Source organism: Salvia splendens, chromosome 10 (genome assembly GCF_004379255.2).
Source record: "Salvia splendens isolate huo1 chromosome 10, SspV2, whole genome shotgun sequence".
In the NCBI taxonomy this organism is placed as follows: Eukaryota; Viridiplantae; Streptophyta; class Magnoliopsida; order Lamiales; family Lamiaceae; genus Salvia; species Salvia splendens.
The window spans coordinates 19,197,859-19,218,906 of NC_056041.1; the positions used below are offsets into that span (position 1 = coordinate 19,197,859).

At 40.5% G+C, this 21,048-nt stretch overlaps 2 protein-coding genes and 2 long non-coding RNA genes across 4 annotated transcripts; 1 reads left to right on the forward strand and 3 right to left on the reverse strand.

The window, feature by feature from the left end:
• Nucleotides 1-2,260: 2,260 nt before the first annotated feature.
• On the reverse strand, nucleotides 2,261-4,495 carry LOC121750717. Its single transcript, XR_006039929.1, has 3 exons — nucleotides 4,240-4,495; nucleotides 2,983-3,046; nucleotides 2,261-2,483 (listed from the first exon to the last, which is right to left on the reverse strand). It is a non-coding gene; the product is annotated as an uncharacterized LOC121750717 (long non-coding RNA).
• Nucleotides 3,460-4,743, forward strand: LOC121750718. The gene is made up of 2 exons (XR_006039930.1): nucleotides 3,460-4,150; nucleotides 4,489-4,743. It is a non-coding gene; the product is annotated as an uncharacterized LOC121750718 (long non-coding RNA).
• A 1,465-nt stretch (nucleotides 4,744-6,208) lies between these two features.
• Nucleotides 6,209-8,265, reverse strand: LOC121750494 (zinc finger MYM-type protein 1-like). Its single transcript, XM_042145030.1, has 2 exons — nucleotides 8,182-8,265; nucleotides 6,209-7,814 (listed from the first exon to the last, which is right to left on the reverse strand). The coding sequence occupies exon 2, from the start codon at nucleotides 7,622-7,624 to the stop codon at nucleotides 7,088-7,090; it is 537 nt and encodes a 178-aa protein (XP_042000964.1). The 5' UTR covers nucleotides 7,625-7,814; nucleotides 8,182-8,265; the 3' UTR covers nucleotides 6,209-7,087.
• A 488-nt stretch (nucleotides 8,266-8,753) lies between these two features.
• Nucleotides 8,754-10,122, reverse strand: LOC121750492. The gene has a single exon (XM_042145029.1). The coding sequence runs from the start codon at nucleotides 9,849-9,851 to the stop codon at nucleotides 8,967-8,969; it is 885 nt and encodes a 294-aa protein (XP_042000963.1). The 5' UTR covers nucleotides 9,852-10,122; the 3' UTR covers nucleotides 8,754-8,966.
• Nucleotides 10,123-21,048: the final 10,926 nt, after the last annotated feature.

Sequence of the window (21,048 nt, forward strand, 5' to 3'; positions counted from 1 at the left end):
GCTTCTCCTGCACAATTGCTGACGTTATCCCTTGCACCATGATCTTTCCATCCTCCAGGGCCTTCCCGGCTATGAACTCCTTGATGAATTTCCCAAGCGGGGGTAGCTTCACGGATTGGAGGAATGGTATGGTGACATCCAGCTTCCCAAAAATTGACATGTAATCCACTGGGTTCTCCTTCTTCCTCCTAGTCACGAAACGGTAAGGGAATGGTTTTTTCCCTTGGGCACATCCTGGGTTGGAGTCTTTGTCGTGGGTTCCGTTTCTTTAGGAGGGTCTCCCCTTGGTCGTATGCCCTTGGCTTCATCTTTTTCCAATGGTGCTTCGTCCAAGAAAAACAGATCCTGCATCTGAGGCAGAGGTCTGTTGAGCTCTCTCTCCGAGACGATGTTTCTCAGTACCTTCGTTTTACTGGGCTCTCCACTGGGCTTCTTCGGTTGGGGTCCATCATAGGCAATATCGAACCGCAATGTAACCTTGCTCACGTTTGCCTTTTTACGTACATGGACTGTAGACGGAAGTTTCCCTGAATTCCCCTTCAACTCACCCATTGAACTTGCCAGCTAGGCTAATTGCCTATTCATCATATCCATGTTCGCCTTATGCTCCTTCTGGGCATTCTGCATCCCCTGCACTACTTCATTATTGGACTGCAACTCACCATTGATACTCTGCTGCGAAGCGAGCAGTTCTCCCATCATGTCCTCCATAGATCTCCTTGACTTGTTAGGATATTGGGACTGATTTGGCCCTTGGTACTTGTAATTCTGGAAGTTTTGCTAGTTCTGGTTCGGTGGGTATTGGTTATACTGGGCATGATGGTTGTACTGGTCTTGGTGATATTGATTCTGGTTCTGGCTCTGGAACTAGTTCTGATTCGGCTGGTGTTGGGGACCTTGATTATGCTGATTCTGGTAATTTTGGAAGTTCCTCTGGTGGGGTGGTACATAAACAGGGTTTGAGTTTTGGTTCTGTGGCTTTTGGTTGTGGGGTTGTTGGTTCCTTCCTGACCAATTTGGATTGGTGGTCGGGGTTTGCTGGGCCACGGTTGGGATTTTGGTTCAGGTGGGGGTTGTATTGGTTCTGACCTTGACCTTAGTTTTGATTTTGGCTCTCATCTCCCCATCGAAAATTTGGATGGTCCCTCCATGGTGTATCTCGTTGTCTCCCGGGGATCCAATTCCCACTAGAGTTGTAGTATCCTGCAGCATTGACTTGCTCCATATTGACTAAGTCATTCGGCTGATCATAGATTTGCCCTTGATTTCCCGGCTCTGCACCCTTGTAGCCCCCAGTTGGAGAAGACGGTGGCGTGTTCTTCTCGATCGCGCTGAGGAGCGTCTTTTTCAGCTCTTCCATCTTCAAGTCCATCTTCTGTTCTATCTTCTGCTCCTGGTCAGTGGACGAAGCACTCGCAATCCTTTCTCTGCTGTATCTATCCCTCGAGTTATCGTACTCCTTCTTCGCACTCAAAAGCTTTCCTAGGACCTTTTTCGCTTCACTGACTCTTAGCTACGTGAAGCTTCCTCCTGACGATGAGTTTGTCTGATCCTTTGTTGCCTTATTCATCCCCTCATAAAAGGCGTGATGTATCTCTATATCTGCCATATGATGGTTTGGACACGCATCCAAAAGGCTCATATATTTCGCCCAATAATCACTCAGGGGTTCATCGTACTCTTGCTTCACACTGGTTACTCTCTTCAGCGCACTTGTCTTCGATGACGGGAAAAATTCGCCTAAGAAGGCTGACTTGAAATCGGCCCAACTCTCAATGGAGTTGGGTGGCAGGCGCATGAACCATGTGTTGGCCTCCCCCTTTAGGACGAACGGCAAGGCCTTCAATCTGTAGTCATCCTCGGTCACCCCCGTTGGCCTTCGCTGTGCCTTTCAAATCTTACAGAATTCATGAAGAAATTCGTAGGGCCCTTCATAGCTCTTCCCACAGTATGTGGGTAGAATTGCGATAACATGGGGCTTCACATCACAGGCTGTCTCTCCTGGGGTGACAACTATGGCTTGCGGCGGTTCTCCGTCGGCATGCGCGTTCATCGATCCGATCTCCGGGTCATCGTCTACTTGGGCAGCCATCCTCATTGGGTTACCTTCCAATTGTAGCACCAGTTCTGGTATTCCTCCTTCTATGGTGTCTTGCTGTCACGACCGCACTTCCTAAGGATAGAAAGTACGGTGGGTCGCGACTAATGTGGGAATTAAGAAGCGGGGAAGAAAGGGGAAACAATAAAGGGGTACAACATGTAGATCAAAAGACGCAACTTTATTACCAAAATATAGTCTGAAATTCGTAGGAAAATAGTCCAACAGAATAAAGAAATCATAAGAGTTCTAAAAACTTGACATAGCAGAAGCAATCGAGAGTTAGCTACTACTATGTATGAAGACACAATAGCAACCGAAACATTTATTGAATACTGCCTTTGTCCAAATGCTCAACATCCTCCGTCCTCCATCCACGCTCAACCTGCACATAGGGAAAACATATGCAGGGGCTGAGTACTTGATGCACTCAGTGAACTCATGCCCAAAATACACTTTATCAATAAAGTTATGTCAAGCCATCGTTGAGTGAAACTCGGGTTTTACTTTAAAAAAAATGTCGAGAAACACTAAAATCATTTCCATAAAAAGGTGTCTGCGCAGACAAATATCATCATCATCCTCCATCATGTACCATATCTGAACCATCATGTGAAACGAGAATGTGGCCACAAACTCGAACACTGGACCGGCCGACCCAAAGGACGGCTCACGACCCCCATCAGTGCACCAGCCTAAGTAGGGCTTAGACCCTAGTTAGACCCGAATTCGTTAACCATCAAAGTCTAGTAGAACATTATTCTAGTCGACAATCAGATAGGCAATTCAAAACATAAAATACGGCATGACATAACATTTAAACCACCCTTATCTTACCATATACATATCATTGCAAGTAAAAGAGTTTAAGTATTAAAGCCCACCTCAAAAGCTTAGTAGTTTCCTTAACAAACTTCTTGATCCAACTTTAACGAGCGTGCGAACCACCTTTTGAGAAAATTAAAGTACACATCACTCTCAAGAAAGAAAACATTTAGAATGCATTCACTCTAATTAAAGTCTTTTATCTATTTTCTCGGTTTTCGTGCATTTTCGATTATTCGGCGGCCGCCCAAGGAGTCGCGTGCGACGCCTGTCGACCGCTTACGCCCATAATTCCTCCGTTATCTCCTTGTATTTTCCACCACGATGTCGAATTCATTTCGAAAATTATATAGGCGCATAATTAAATTACAACACATTTTCCCGTAGTAAATTATTATTTATTTCATACTTAGTATAAAATTATTCATCCTTAAAAAATATTTCAGAATTAATTAAATACTTCGTCACTATTAAATTATCGGCCCAAAGATTTATTTATTCAACCCAAGGTAATTGTTATCTTAGTCCACCTTATTTCTCCAATTAAATCAAGGAGTCCAACTAATAAAAGAAAGCCCCCCAAAAAAAGAGAGCCCAAATTACACACAAACCATTAAATTTTATTTAGTGAGGCCCAATCTCTTTTAAAACAAAAGCCCAAATCTTTTAAAAGCAAAAACCCACTATACTCCCATTATCTCCATCACGCCATCTCTCTTTCTCTCTCCCTATTTCTCTATTTCTCTCTCTCGACCGAATCGAGAATTTCAGCAAATTCTCCCAATTTCCGTCGCCTTCTCCGAAACACCCCTCGACGCTGGCCGCCGTCGGTCGTCTTCAGCGTGCAGCCGAGCCGCCTTCGCCGCCACTACCGTGGCTGACTTCCCCGGCGGAAATCGCCGCTGTTCGTTACTCACCGACGGCGTCAGAGACAGCGCCGCAACTCCACACCAGAAACTGCCGCCGCTGCTGCTCTTTGCCGCCTGCTCGCTGCCCAGAGTCGCCGTCGCCACGGCAGTTCGCCGTTGCTCCGTCTGCATAGAGCCGTCGGCTGCTGTTCGCCGCGGCTCCATCGGCTGCTGTTCGCCGCGGCTCCATCGGCGGTCGTTCAGCCCCGCAACATCACCGCAGCCCCCCCGATTCGTCCCGGAACTATCCCTAACAGCTCCGAAACAACCCAGATTCACCCCAAAAGCGCCGAACAGCCCCCGACAGCCCCGAAGATAGGTTCGTGTATTTAAGTTTTATTCTATAGTTGTTGATTACATACTATGCCATTCATGAAGAAAAAGAGATTGGATGGGAAGGAATTATACCTCAACCGATTGGAAATTGTGATGCAAAGCTATAGAGCCGAGAAGAAATTGATCTCTTTGGCTTGGCAGATTCGATTTCTTAATTTGGTTGTGATTGAAACAAAAAGGCAGTGGCACCTACTTTCTGACTCTCTCTCGCCTTTCTCTCTATATTTGTTTTTGCTAGAGAAGAAGATTTTGAAAAGTGTATGTTGTGAGGAGAGAAGGGAAGGGATTGATATATTTACCTTGTGTGACCCTTGGTAGTAGGATGGAAGATGGAAGATTGGGAGGTGAAGGTGGAAGATGGAAGATTGGGAGTCTCCATGGGGTTAGGGAATGAGAAGAGTTTTTGGGCTTGCAAGCAAAATTTTCCATGAAGGAATTGGGCTCAACATATTATTTGTGGAGTTAGGCTCAAGTTAGTAAAAAGAAAGAAAATTTGGATGGCCCAACACTCTTAAAATTAAATAAGGACATTGGGACTTTAATTTATATTTACTTGGGTCGGCCCAAGTTCTTATATTTATTTTTATTCGTTTCCTATATTTTTCGTTTCCTTTCGTTTGGACAAATTATTATTTGTCTCGTAGTAACTTGGTGTTATTCCAAGTACTATAAAATCCATCTCAATCATCTCATTCAATCATGCCAAGTATAGCAACATCAACGCCATTACTTCAACGAGACTTTCAAACACGTCTCCTAGTAACCTCCATCATTTAAATAAAAGAGACGTCTCATTTCATACCAAGCACGTAAATACTATACTCCATTATAAAGAAAATAACGAGAAGCATAGCATGACGACAAAAATTCATTTTAACTAATTCACGACATATTTTAATTAGTACTTAAAAAGTACGGGTGTTACACTTGCTCTTCGTCACTACTCGTGCCTAGGTCGGATAGGGCTATCGACAGGCCAGAACGAGTGGTCACGAGTATAGTTCCTCGTTGGAGTATCTTCGGTCTCCAATGGTCACGAGCCGAACTGCTTCTCATAAACTGAAATAAAAAGAAAAGAGAAAAATTATGCACAATATACACGCCAAAATATCACGCACAATAGCAGTTAGTAATGCCATCCATCCTCGGCAACGACGCCATTTTGATGAGCTTGCAGGTTCTCGGTGTCGTGTTAAGCAAGGGTGTATCTTCCTGATCAGGATAGAAGTCCCGACTAACCTAAACCTGGTATCAAAGAAATTCCTCAACCCACTTCTACTGGTTAGTATAGTGGACGTAAGGGTCGAATCCCACAGAGATGGATGCGCTTTGGGTAATTGTGGTGATAATCTAGAGGGGTTTGGTTAGCTACCACGTTTGGGTTGAAATTCTACCTAGACAAGAATTAAAGGTGGTACTCTACTGACTAGGTGGTGTGAAAGTGAATGACATGTAGTTGTGTACGTGAGAGTGGGAGACACGGTATTTCAGGAACATGTGGAAAGTACTCGGTTACTATAAAAGGCTAAACGGAATATCAGAGAAAAAGTGGTGGTTGGGTGGCTACACTGTCAGATCTGTAGGGTACCAGCAGAAAAGCAAAGGACAAAAGCAAAAGCAACTAAAAAACAAAAGTGGTCTCAAACTTGGATGTGGATGTTGTCTTCTTCAAAAAGCATGAACAAAATCAACAAACTCAGATTCCATCGATGAAATCAAGATTTACAACTCCACAATTCAGATCCACAAATTAACTCACTAAAATTCGAAGATTTAACGAGCGAAATCAAGAACTACACATACTGGACGACATGCAAGGTGGCAGAATCACGTAAACTCAGATTTCGCACTTAATCACTTTAGAAATTAAATCTAAACAGTTACTTAACTAACAATCTCAGACCAAGCAGCTCCAAATGAAATCATGCTTTCAACACTTAGAAATTACCGCGACAACTAGATCTAAGCTACCTAGGCAGAATAAAACAGATTCAAACCGAAAGAAATGCATAAAAACAACTTCATTGCATAAAACGTTTGGATCACAACAAAACACTTCAAAATGATAGCAAATACTGAATATGCAACAGATCTAACGAAAGAAAAACAAGTAAGATTAACTAGGAAAGTGAATAAAGATTGTTTTGCCACTCTGGGCGATGAAACTGCTATGACTACGAAATGAACTGGTTGGAACGATGGAAGACGCTTCTCCGGTGGACTGATGGAACTTCATGTGACCATGGCTGTGGCGAGGAACAAGAAGAATTTGGATTATGTTGAAGGAATTGATCTACTGAGAAAGAGAACCCTAACTAAGCGTGAAAGTCGATCCTCATCCTCTCTCCAAGTGGCTTCCTTTTATAGGGAGGCATGCCCTTGCTTTTTAGGGTAGACTCTTGCCCTCGTTTTGTGGTTGATCTTTCTCAGCAATCATTCTTCTCCATCTCGAGCCTTTTTGGCATGCATCATGGTCAGTATTGCACCCTTCTGACGCTCTTTTCACCTGAGTTATCTGAACCCTCTCGTACTGACTGAGACTTTTTTCCTACACACTTTAGCAACTGTTTTGCAGATATAATCCAATTACGCAGGTTATACTGACCAGTAACCAAGGCCTAGAATGCGACTTATCAATCACCAACATGAGCAAGACCAATGAATCTTTCCACTACCTGTCCCCATTTCTCTTTGAACATAGCGTAGGCAAAGTGAAAATTGTTCCTTTTGGGACACATCACATGATTCGTCAGCTAATATAGAAAAATAGTCAACACCAAGTTCTTCCACAATTCGCTTAGTTGTTTCTTTAGCACAACAATTGATAATATCATTTTGAATAGTTGGAGATATCAATTGACAATTTCCAGGAGCATTTTTCCAAAGTCACTTTTGAAACAACTTCATTATGTGTCCTTAATCATTTCAAAAGTTCAAGAAAATTTCCTCTGTTAAGGGATTCACTATTTTCTCTATGTCCACGAAAGCCCAGACCTTGCCGCAGTAGATAACGCAAACATGAAATTGAAGCCTTCAAGCGAATGTCATATTCTTTTATGGTCACCTCAGTGGCATTATCAACAGAAACAAGAATAGACTTTTTTTTGCCATCTCTTAAGTTCACATATTTCTCATAAGCAAGATTGTGAGCACTTTTTACTCCACCAATATGCTTCGTAAATCTGTCCGGCTTATTCCACGACTTAAATCTTTTGTTCACAAATGCATTTCCCCCCGCAGTAAGTCCAACTTCATTCTTAAACCAGTAGCAAACAAAACAAAATGCAGCATCTTTTGTTATGCTATATTCAAGCCAATCCCATGTATCGAACCAATAAGGCATAAATCGACGTCCTCCAATTTTTTTTCTAGGAAAGTTGTGAGATCTTGGTTGACAGGGCTTTTTAAGAATATATGCTCTCCTAACTGCATCTCGCTCATTTGGAGGATATTTCATTATACTATCTCTTTTTGCAGGATCATGATTAAGTTTTTCAACATCGTAAATCAATTCTTTTTCCTCTAACGGGACACTTCGAGTCGGAGATACACTAGCATTTGAAGGAGTCACGGTAACATTTGAAGGAGTCGGAGACACACTAACATTTGAAGGAGTCACGGTAACATTGGGAGGAGCCAGAGACGCACTAGCATTTGAAGGAGACGTATTATCATTTGGAGCCGAAAAACTTGAACTATCATGAGATTTCATTCTTTTGAACATATTTCGAAGATCAGATTGTTTCTTCATTCTTTTTAATTCTACTTTCTGCAAAAATATTAAAAATATACAAACTTATATCTAGCTAGAAAGGATATTTTGCGGCTTATAGATAACTCAAACTATATAAAAGTATAAAAGTCATGCTTTCACAATTCCCAACTACAAGTCTACGGCTACAACTATAACTAGAATGATAAATTAAACAAGCATTAAATTAAAGTTTTAACAACATAGCAGATTAGCAGCACTGCAATAAAGCTTTTAATACTCATAGAAATCAAGAAACAAACCTGGAGGCTCTGAGGAGCGATGGCTGGATTGAATGATCTGCAATTGACGGAGCTCCGAGCACGACTATGCTCCTGCAGGCTGCTGATCACTGGATGGGAAGGGAAGGTGGAGGATTGCAGACTAGAGACTTGGTCTGGCAATTGACGGAAGGGGTTTTTTTTTATAGATTTTAATTAGGGTTTAATTTTTTAATTTAAATTTTATCTCAAACCTTATATTCTGATTTATTTCCTTAGATTTAGATGAATCTTCCTTCAATATTCATAGCTATCTTTTGAAAATTTTTTATAAAATACATTACTAATAAATTATATATATAATACTAGTATTAAAAAAAATTGGGGGTACCACCGTCCCCCTTGTCCTGAATTCCCTCTGCCACTGGTTTTATCTTTTCCATTCCAAAATAAGTCATTTTTAATAAATAGTTCTTACACATTCCACCAACTCATGCAACTCACATTTTATTATAAAAAAATTAATATAGAATTGAGACCCATATTCTATTAATTTATTCAACCTACTTTTCTCTACATTTTTCTTTTCTCTACATTTTTTAAAACATATACCATAACTAAATAAGACTCTTATTCATAAATACAGAATAAAAGAATGCACGAGGTAAATGTGAGAACGAAGTTAGTTATTGCAATAACACTAAATCATCTAACAAAATTAATGAAAATTGATAAATATCCATAACCGCGGTGGAGCCGATTATTTGAAAATTACCGGAGTCCGGAAAAATAAGATAAAGGCCGCCCGGGCCAGGCCGGAGCAGATCTCACCACCACTGATGCACAACAGAGCCCATATCCCTGAGCTCCTTGAACAAACGATAACACTGAGGATACGAGAAATTAAACCTATTAATCCTCTCGCCGGAGCAGCACTTGACGTAGCGGTCGAAGTGGCACTCCATGAACAGCTCGTCGATCAGGCACATAGCGCCCCGCTTCACCAAATCCCTGACCAGCTCGATCTCCGTCCCCTCCACGTCCATCTTCACCACCACGAAGTCCTCCTCCGCCACGTTCCTCGTCAGCCATTCCACGAAGTCAAACGCCGCCACCCGCACCACCGCGGACATCCCGTCCGCCGCCGCCTGCTCCCCCTCGATCCTCCCGAACGGCCGCATCCGCCACACCTTGCTGCCCACCACGATCGGCCTGCTCCCGAACACCACCGTCTCGTTCCTCACCCACGCCGCGTACGGCAGCAGCGTGACTCCCCGACGCGCCCGGTACTGCGCGTGGAACGACGCGTCCGCCTCAACCGCGTAGATCTCGAACGTCCGGTTCTGCTTCGGGTACTGCTTCGCGAACCAGCTGCCGATGCTGGAGTCGTAGTCGCGGGCGCCGAGGTCGACGTAGATGAAGCGGCGGCTGCGGGAGAGGTCGGTCAGGGAGGGGAGGTATCTGATGTGGCTCTCCTCCTTGCCCAGGCCCTCCCATACGTCCAGCGGCTCCTCGGCGATCAGGGGCTCCAGCTGGCTGATGATGCTCGAGGGGGCGTTGCAGTGGGGGCGGAGAGAGGTGAGGGTGGTGGTGGTGGTGGTGTAGGGTTTGTGCTTGAACATGGAGGCGATGGTGAGGAGGAGGAAGAGGAGGGGCATGCCGTAGACGATGAGTTTTAGGGAAGGTGCCGGATTTGGCTTTCTTGGATTCATCACTGAGAGAATTGTGTGTGTGTTCAATAGAGAGAGAGGGGGTGAGGAAATGGAAATATAGTGAAGAATGCAAGTATTAGTATTTTTTTTTGCCCGTGATCCATCTATATATATATATGAAAGGCTGTTTTCTGAATGCCCGCTCTTCTCTTGTATTTGTGTCGTTGTGGACTGCTCAAGTTGGATCGCCGAACTGATCAAGCCAGCCTACATACGCCTGCTACCTGCAAACTGCAGATGAGTGGATACAGTAAAAGCTCGGGCTGAACAACTCGACACTGATTCGACTTGAGTGAGATGAATAAGATAGCAAGAGAGCGTTCTTTCAAAACCTTAACCCACTAATACTATTAACTAGTATAGGGAAGTAAGGATCAATCCCACATAGAAAAGGCGTTTGAGATTTGCATGCTGGACACGAAATGGGAGTGGCTGCTGCCACGCTTCTAAGTGTGGGTTAAGTTAACTACTGGACTATAGTGATTAAACTATTAAACTGATCAACTCATAAAAGCTTAACTAGTCTACTTGATCAACTCGACTGAACTTTCCATAAATGGATGAACAGAATAAACGGGGCTGTCAGTCCCTTGCAAAGTATACGATAAAGTAAAAACTTTCTAACAACTTCATCTTCTTTAACAAATCAATCATGGAAAACAGAGCAAAGAACAGATCTGAAAGGTTAAGAAAGACTAAACATCATAACAATCCATGAAATTAAATCTACTCCTAGAATCTAAGCTGCGGCTACGTAACACAAAACTAACCCATGATCATGCAGAAACGAAACATAAACACCCAGATCTAAACATCCTAAGACAACTCAGACATAAACCATCAGATCTAACCAAATCAAAACATAACCAAACATTTTAAACTAAGATAAACACCACAAGACAGAAATCAAAAGCAGATCTGAAATACCATGCATGAAAACAGAACACATCGGCTGGAAATGAAATCATAACTTCAAATCTACTAAATCAAAAGCATCAAAGGTCAATGTCATCAAAAGTAAGCTGAAAACAAACTACGAAAGTAGGAAATTATTTCATCGCCCCTTCTCGGAGCGGAATACAGAACTGAAAGCTGACAAAAACGCAGAAAACCAACTCCAACTACCAGCTAACTAAACATAAACTAGGACCAAGTGTGTGTGCGACGGAATCAAGAACAAGAAGTGAAAGAGCTCCGATTTCATCCCCAGAAGAGAGTTGAAATCCTAAAGATATTCTAACTAAGAGTGCTTGTGAGACCCCCCTTCACTACTCGCTCCGGACTCTCCTTTCATTTGCTCGGACTCCCCATTTTTTCTCTTGTGTTGGGCTTTCCTTATATAGAGAGGCGTAGGGCTCTGATCCCTAGGGTACCATCCTCTCTGAAATGTCGTTACTGCCCTTCACATTTTGTAGTGGGGTCTCTCGCTCTATCTCCATGTGGAACTCCTGCTGGCTCCGTTTGATTTTTGACTTGATCCACTCAATGTCGCAGTTTTTGCTTCTTTTCTTGCTTCGCGCTTCCGCCCAACTGATTTGTTCTTTCTTCTGAAAATGACGGATTTCACACACACCTGGCTCAAAAATAGACGCTAGTTCATTGATTTGAGCGCAGTTTTGCCACGGAACACATGCATGAAACGAGCCTCATTAATATATTTGAGAATGCAAAAGGTATACTCCTCCGTTCTCATTACATGTCTAATTCTAGCTCGGAATGAATTTTCAGAAATGTAAAAAAAAATGAGTATAATAAGTTAAGGAGTAGTAGATTTTAGATTGTGTATCTTACTTTATGAAGTGTATAATAGTACTAGTACATGAGTATATAATAAATGATTTAGTTGAATGTAAGACCAACTTACTAAAAATGTTTCAAGATTATATAGTTATCCGTTACTATAGTATTTATCGTTTTATTTTTTATTTCGAGATCGAGATATGTGCGTGGAAATTGAAAATACACATCTTGTCTACATGGAAATTGTGTATGATGTGTAATTTTAAATAAAACCAACGATATTTCGATTGCTGGAAAATATTTGAACACTGTTGTGTTCCCACCCAAAAATGAAATGATTAAAACTAAATGATAAATATGTAAACAGTGAAATATTTTTGGATAAATGTCTAAAACAATAGGACAGAATAAACCGTTTACCCTTCAATCAAAATATCGACAATGATCTCAGTATATCTAAATAAATTATTCTTTGGTGAATGGAGGAACTCAAATTAAAATTTCAACAGGAAATTAAATACCGACCTCCCAATTTTCAAAACCATAGTACCTTTGACTTAGTTATGATATATGTCCACGTACGCTGTCTACCTTGGTGGCTTGACCTTCTCATTTCATTCATAACTCAATTCTTTGTTTCATTGTATAGTCTCTAATCGTTTGTTGGTGTAGAACTTGAATTAGAATTTAGAAACAACTCATTTCCTATACCCTAACATTGATCGAAAATATTGCATCATGTTGAACCTCAATTTTATCTATCGATTTGTTAATCCCAAATCATTTTATATGCTTCGCGTTCTACTAAAGATGTTGTTTAATTATAGTAACCACATAATATGGGTGCCTAATGGTCTATATATGATATTTCAAATATACTTTAATTAGTAGTAGTAATATTTTTTTTCATTTATATACTATAATGATCAATAAGCACAAAAATAAGATCATAGATCAAACCCTACCACTTCCCTTCCCACAAGTTAAAAAACCACAAAAATGAGACAAGCTTTTTTACACAAATGAATATTGGTGTAGTTAATAACATTAATTAAGTGTTGATTAAAAGAATCAATTATTTCGAGATACGAAATCAAGCCTATAGTCTAAACACTATTTTGTTTTCAATCCCACGTGCATGAGAATATTGGTGTAGTTAATACAATTAATTAAGTATTGATTAAAAGAATCAATAATTTGGAGATACAAAATTAAGCCTATTGTCTAAACACTATTTTGTTTTGTATGCCACGTGCATGAGTAATGGCATAACATGATTATATTGTCTACTTCGTTTAAAAGAATTATCATATGACCATGTATTTTTATTCTTTTTTTTCATGTTCCCCGACAAGAGTTTGGTTCAGTTGTTCTTGTCGATCTTCATAATAAAGGAGTACAAATTTATCAACATGATTAACAGTCAATGTTCTGATTAACATGAAACAATAAAATGTAAAAAAAAGCTAATTAACAGTCACATATTTGTGATTACCCATATCCATGTAATATCAGTTAGGTAATCACATAAAATGATAACACTTAATATTCGTTAATCTGATAACGTGATTGGGTAACATTGTCGCAATATAGATTATTCAAATAAAGAGATGTGTAGAAAAACTATGATTCTTATCCTATGCACGGTAGTGTGATCATGTAATTTATGTAAGCTTGGATAACTCTCTCTTATAAGGTTTTTTAAGAGAATAAGTGATTCATTTTTAATATTATATTGTATTAAACCGGGTCCAATTCGGCGATGAGTTTCTTTATTGTAAGTGTGAAAATCTGATGATTATTTCTGCCCGCACATTAAGCAGGCGTATTAAAATCCTTGTTCTACAATCTACATTGATAATTTTGACTCCTCTATGAATGATTGGATAACCATCCCCTGATAAGCTTTTTTTTGGGGCGACTACTTTATATATATCCCATACCACAAAATAAGGAATACTATGAAACAAAGAAATCATATTTATAGACTTTATTCCTATACATGTTTTTGTATAGTCAACAACTCATATATTTATTCCTATTGGAGGTGTTCGGTTTGTAAGATTGTATCTAAGATTAAATTTGTAGTGTGTTTGGTTCATGAGATTCAATCTCACAACTCAATCCTAGATGGACAGTCATAGGATAATTAGTCATAGTTAACCTCTTATGACTAAAATAATCTCATAATTCAATCCTAAATTATATTTTAGTATTATTTTATCTTAGAAACTGAACACTACCGTTGTGTATAAGCATGCAATTGCAACTTATAGTAATTGACAGTATAATAACGTAACATATAAAAATTAAGGGGATAAGTTAATAAACTGTTTATAAAATTATACAATAGAAAACCATCTAATTTACTTTGGTACATGTGGAATATATTTTTAGTTGGGAGACCAGTAAACTAGGTATACTTTTCCTGCTTGACTTTAATACTCCAAAGATATTTGGACACCTTCCTCAACGACTTTTATAGTTGTCCCCACATGAAATGTCATTCTCGAAATTATGACAATTAGTGTAATAATGTTTAATTGGGTCAGGGTTTAGCTCTATGCTTCGACATAAATAAATTAAAGAGAGCAACATTTATGAGTGGTAGCTCATGGCCTACACTTAAAAACACAACCAATTTTCAAATCCTCTAGCCCCAAAATTCTGCCACGTCCTATTTTAGTTGTTGGGTTTAGGTCGCGTGGTCAAGTTAGTGAGAGAGATTGTCCTGGTTAACATTTAGAAATATTTATATAGATGCAACCATTTATATATTTTTTATTTTGTGCTTAAAATATTATAAATAATTTTTAGTTTAATTTTGAATTAATAGATTGACGTGATATTAAATAATACTCCCTCATTCATGATCTACTTTTGTCATTTTCGTCTTTCTCTCATCAATTATCCACTTTCATTTTTATCATAAATGATAAGTAGGTCTCATATTCTACTAATTTATTTCACTCACAATTTATTATAAAACTAATATTATATAAAAGTGAGAATCATATTCCATTAATTTTTTTAATTCATTTTTTTTACATTTTTTTTAAAAATCTGTGTAAGAACCAAAATAGATAATTATTGAGGGACGGGATGAGTAATCCGAAGTCACCCAATCCACTATTAATATCTCATTTAGTGGATTGAAATGAATGTTAAGAAATGTCAAGGCGTGAAGTGGTGCACGTTGAATAAAAGTCATGTATATATACTTGGTAATAGGCCTGTCAAATCGGGTACCCGTAGATTCCTGATTCGAAATTTTCGGGTACGCGATCCTGAAATTCCCAAAAAACAATACCCGATACCCGATCTGAATTTGATTTCGGATACCGGACTCGGGTATCCTGTCCCGATTGTGATTTTTTTAAGAAAATTAATTACAAATTTTTAGAATTTATTTAATACTTTATTTATCCCGAATGGCAAATTTAATACAAGGTTGAATCCACACCCTCTTCCATCTACATACAGATTATTTTTACTATTAGTTGGATATTAGAATATACATAAGAAATTAAACTATACAAAATCAAGACACCTTTTTCTTTAGTGTTCAGAATCAAGACACCATTTTTCTTCTGTTTTAGAATCAAGATCCCATTTTCTTGTATTTTTAGAATCAATACACCATTTTTAGTTTGTGTTTAAGAATCAAGGCTTTGAATTATACACTTATTGTAATTCTCAAGGCATTAAATTTTCCCTTCAAACATAATCTTAGAAACCCCTCAAATAAAGTGGAGGTGGCAGCAACTTTAAGAGCATCCACAATGGCGGCGAGCGGACCGGCTAGCCGATCTCCGGCGCTCGCCAGTTCGCTCGCCGAACCCTTGTAACCGGCGAGCGCCATTTCGGCGAAAAAATCGGCGAGCGCACGCCGATTCGCTAGCGCTGGGCGATGCGCTCGCCGGTCCGCTCACCGCCATTGCAGGCTTCGGACCGGCAAGTGATCGGCGAGCAAATTTTTTTTTTTAATTTTCGAAACACTATATATACGCGCTTTGCACGTCATTTTCATTCGCACCACTTGTTTTAACGAGTACTCTATCTATCTTAATTTCTGTACAAGATCAACAATCAACAACGTGAAATGGAGAACAACAACGAAGGTACTCCAATGACGAGCGGGCCTCAAACTCCCCCGGTACCCGTGGGAGGTGGATGGGGTCCGATGCCCGGGTACTACAACATGTACCCATGGCAGCAGATGATGCCATGGATGGCAGCCGGGGGAGTATGCTAAGGGGGTTACCGGCGATGCCGGGGTGGGCACCCGGTATGCAGATGATGCCGGGGTGGGCACCCGGTATGCAGATGATGCCGGGGTGGGCACCCGAGATGCAGATGATGCCAAGAGGAGTACCGGCGACGCAGGGGACGCTGGGGTGAAGGGGTTGGCAGCGGAAGCGTGCATAAATCACCGATCACATAAATTTGATCTATTTAGCAGATTATTTAGACAAATTCTATTCGCGTAATTATCACATGTATCATGCTCATAACTTGAATTAAAATCATGCTTTAGAATATAAAATCCCTAAAACATGTATACTACGGAGTTAGCCAAATTACCTCGTTGATTCGATCAAGAATCGAAGATAGCTTGCGTCTTCTCCACGTGAAGATCTTCAGTACTCGACCTCGGATCTTCTGACTGGTGTCCCGGACTGTACGCTGATATTTGGGTGGGCAAATCTCACCAACGTACTAGGACTTGAATAACGAAGACAGAAACTGCTCACGGAAGAAGCACAAATTTCGAACTCTCTCTCTCTAGAGGGGGACGAAAATTTTGATAGAATAAAAAGTGTTTTCTGTCTCCTTTATTCTCCTATTTATATAAGTCACATATTGGGCCCAGTCAGGGATCTAAGGAAGAATTTGGATTAGGCCTCACCCAATTAGCTTTTTACTAATTAAATTGAACCCACAATTTAATATAAGCTTATATTGGAATATTACAAGCAGCCACTACAGTGTTGGAATATAGGAAATATATTGGAGGAGTATTTTAGTTTGGAGGAAATATTTGAGGGGACAATGGGTGGAATATGTGGGAAATGTTTTAGGAGAAATTGGTGATGTGGGAAAACAAGGGAACACTCTTTATTTCTCAAATTCTCTCAACCTCTCAACTTTTTCAACTTATACAAAATGTTACAACTCACCCCTATTTATAGGCATCCCAACTCATTCTAGAATTCTCTACTTAATTCTTTTTATATTCTAAATATCTAGAATTTTCTCCTAAAATATCTAGATTATTTTAATGCCTACTAATTCTAGAGAATTCTACATAATATCTATTCTAGAGAATTCTTGATAATATGTAGATATTTATCATATCTAGATAGTTCTACTACAAAATCAAGTTTAATTATTTTATTCCAACACCCCCCCTTAAACTTGATTTGTCATTCCGAGCAATGTCCTGATCTTGATAAAGTCTTCATGATTGAGCGGCTTTGTGAAAATATCGGCAACTTGATCCTGCGATTTCACATACTCGACTTGAATCTCTTGATTTGCAATGCATTCTCTGATGTAGTGGTAGCGGGTGTCGATGTGCTTGCTTCGGTTGTGGAATACTGGATTCTTGGAGAGCGCAATGGCCGACTTGTTATCCACACAAATAGTTGTTGGCTCCTTTTGTGGCCACCCGAGCTCCGATAGTAAACTCCTGAGCCAAATTGCATGACAAACACTGAAGGTGGCAGCCACATATTCGGCTTCGCAGGTTGATAATGTGACAATGGGCTGCTTTTTAGACATCCAAGTGAAGGCAGTGTCTCCCATATAGAACACATATCCACTTGTACTCTTTCGGTCATCAGTGTCTCCAGCCCAATCACTATCACTGTAGCCAACAAGTCTATAATCATTAGTAGCTGAATATAATAGGCCATAGTCGATCGTACCTTTGATATATCGGAGTATTCTCTTCGCTGCCTTGAAGTGGGTAGTGGTTGGATTCTCCATGTAGCGACTTACGAGCCCAGTAGCGTACAATATATCTGGCCTTGTGCAAGTTAAGTACCGTAGGCTTCCAACCAAGCTCTTGTATAGTGTCGGATCCACCTTTTCTCCTTTGTCGTTCTTAGATAGCTTGACCCCGCACTCCACCGGCGTGTTGATTGGCTTGCAATCCTCCATTTTGAATTTCTTCAAAATCTCCTTTGCATAGTGTTCTTGTGTGATGAATACTCCATCTTCAAGTTGCTTCACTTCCACACCGAGGTAGTATGCCATCAGCCCAATGTCCGTCATCTCGAATTCGTCAGTCATGGCCTTCTTGAATTCCTCGAACATGCTTGGATTGTTTCCTGTGAAAATGAGATCATCCACATACAAGCACACTATTAAGACATTGTTTCCTTTACTTTTCACATAGAGTGCATGTTCATGTGGGCATTTGGTGAAGCCGTTATCTTCAAGATACTTGTTGATCCTGCTATTCCATGCCCTTGGTGCTTGCTTTAGCCCGTACAAGGCTTTCTTCAACTTTAGAACTTTATCTTCTTGGCCATTCACCACGTAGCCATCAGGTTGCTTGATGTAGACATCTTTATCAAGGAATCCATTCAAGAAAGCCGACTTTACATCCATTTGATAGATCTTCCATCTATTTTGAGCTGCAAGAGAGAGTATTAGTCTAATAGTTTCTAGGCGAGCAACGGGAGCAAATACCTCATCATAGTCGATTCCGGCTCTTTGGCTATATCCTTTTGCGACGAGTCTTGCTTTATATCTTTCAACTTCACCATTGAAATTCTTCTTAATTTTATATACCCACTTAACTCCAATGGCCTTGTGTCCCTTTGGTAGTGTCACCAACTCCCACGTATCATTCTTCTCTATAGCCTTAATCTCTTCATCCATTGCGACTCGCCAATTTTTACTTTCTGCAGCTTCTTTATAGTTGACTGGTTCACAATTAGCAAATAAGCAGAATAAGGTAAGATCTTCTAACCTTTCAGTGTCGTCATACACTTCAGCTAAATTTCGTGCGCGTTGTGTGGCTCTTTCGTTCAAGAAAGATGGCGGCGAGCCTCCAACAGATGTAACAGGAGATGCAGGTGGAGTTGTTTGTTCTTGTTGCTCCTTTCTTATTTGCTCGTCTATTCTTGGATCTCCAAATGGAGGTATGGAAGTGGTGTCATTGTCCGAGCTAAAATCCCATACTCCTTCTTCATCGAACTCCACGTCTCGGCTAATCATTGTTTTCTGCGAAGTTGGATCATATAGCTTATAGCCTTTAGTGTTAGAGTCGTACCCGATGAAGATGAATGGCTTGCTTTTGTCATCGAGTTTACTCCTCGTTTGATCCGGTACTTGTGCATAGGCTTTGCTCCCGAACACTCTTAAGTGTGCGATCCCTGGTTTTCTTCCGTTCCAAGCTTCTTGAGGAGTCATTCCCCACACACTTCTAGTTGGAGACCGATTAGACAGGTATACAGCGCACGCCACCGCTTCTGCCCATAGCTCCTTGGGCAAATTCTTCGTCTTTAGCATACTCCGAGTCATCTCAACGATAGTCCTGTTCTTTCGTTCGGCCACTCCATTCTGCTGGGGGGATTTTGGAACCGTTAATTGCCGCCGAATTCCTCTTTCTTTACAAAATTCTTGAAACTCCCCGGATGTGAATTCTCCACCTCGATCGGTCCTCAATGCTTTGATCTCTAGTCCGCTTTCCTTTTCGACGGCAGCCTTGAACCTCTTGAAAGCATCAAATGCTTCTGATTTCTGCTTCAAGAAATATACCCACGTCTTTCTTGAAAAATCATCGATAAATATGAGGAAATAATTATTTTTACCGAGGGAACTTGGCTTGATTGGTCCACACACGTCTGCATGGATTAACTCCAATGGTTTCTGAGCTCTCGAACTTGACTCCTTTGGGAATGGCTTTCTGAAGTGCTTCCCAACTAAGCATCCTTCACAGAGTTGATCGGGGTGCTTGATGGGCGGTAATCCTCGTACCATTTCTTTATTTGATAGCAATTTTAAGCTACCAAAATTCAGGTGCCCAAATCGAAGATGCCACAACCAAGACTTATCTTTGTAACATGCTTGAAGACACTTCACCACATCATTTTGCACATTTAATAAAAACATTCTATTCTTGGACATTGGCACTTGGGCGATCAAATTATTTTTGCCATCTCTTATTGAAAGGCTATAATCCTCCATATGAATATTATAACCTTTCTCTAAGAGTTGTCCAAGACTCAAAATATTATTTTTCATATTGGGCACGTAATATACGTTAGAAATAAAATCATGAGCTCCATTCTTCAAACGAATTAGTATCTTGCCTTTCCCTTTAACTGGAATTTTAGATTCATCACCAAAGGAGACGTTACCACTTACTGATTCATCAAGCTCCACGAACATGCTTCTGTTCCCGCACATATGATTGCTCGCTCCTGTGTCGAGGTACCACGTATCATCTTTTCTCCCAGCTTCTCCATTATAAGCTAGAATGACACAACCATTTTCTTCATTCGTATTCTCCACGTAATTAGCCTTCTCTTCAACTTTTGATTTTGCATCTCTGCACTCGGAAGCATAGTGCCCATATCTATGACAATTGTAACACTTTATTGAAGATTTATCGTACCTTGACTGTGGGGAACTCCTTCCTCGTCCCTTATTTGGGAACTCCTTTCTTTCTTCATTGTTCGAAAAATATCCTCGTCCACGTCCACGAGCATATCCTCGGCCACGACCGCGCTCTTGTCTTTTGTCCGCGACCTCTTCCTTGTCGACCACCACCACTGCCCGAACTTTCTTCCTTCTCCTTTGGGCTCACTTGCAACTTTAAAAGTTGCTCCACAATTTCCTGTTTCTTCTTTTGTTTCTCCTCATATGCTTGTAGCGATCCCAATAAGTGATCGATACTCATTTCCTCTAAATCTTTTGTTTCTTCAATTGTAACTACTATATGCTCAAAATTAGGAGTTAGAGAACGCAATATTTTTTCCATAATTCTAACATCCTCCAATTTTTCACCATTTCTTTTAATTTGATTTGACACCGCCAAGACTCTTGAAAAGTAATCCGAAATTGATTCGGACTCTTTCATATGCAAAGATTCAAATTCTCCTCTTAAAGTTTGGAGACGTACCTTCTTTACTCGATCCGCTCCAATACACGAGATTTGGAACTTCTTCCACGCTTCTTTGGCGGTGCTTGCACTCGAGATCTTCTCGAAATCGTCGTCCCCTAGAGCTTGGTAGATGAGATAGAGAGCCTTCTTGTCTCTCTTTCTCGCATCTCGCAATCTATCCCTTTGTTGTTGGGATAGAGCGGTCTCATCTTGTGGCTCCTCATAGCCACTCTCCACGATCTCCCAAACGTCATGGGCTCCCAATAACGCTTTCATCTTAATACTCCAATTATCGAAATTGCTCTTATTGAGCATGGGGACTTGGAACGACGGCAA

Coding starts and splice junctions, on each gene's coding strand:
- LOC121750492 (XM_042145029.1), bottom strand. CDS start 9,851: ATGAATCCAAGAAAGCCAAATCCGGCACCTTCCCTAAAACTCATCGTC.
- LOC121750494 (XM_042145030.1), bottom strand. CDS start 7,624: ATGAAATATCCTCCAAATGAGCGAGATGCAGTTAGGAGAGCATATATT.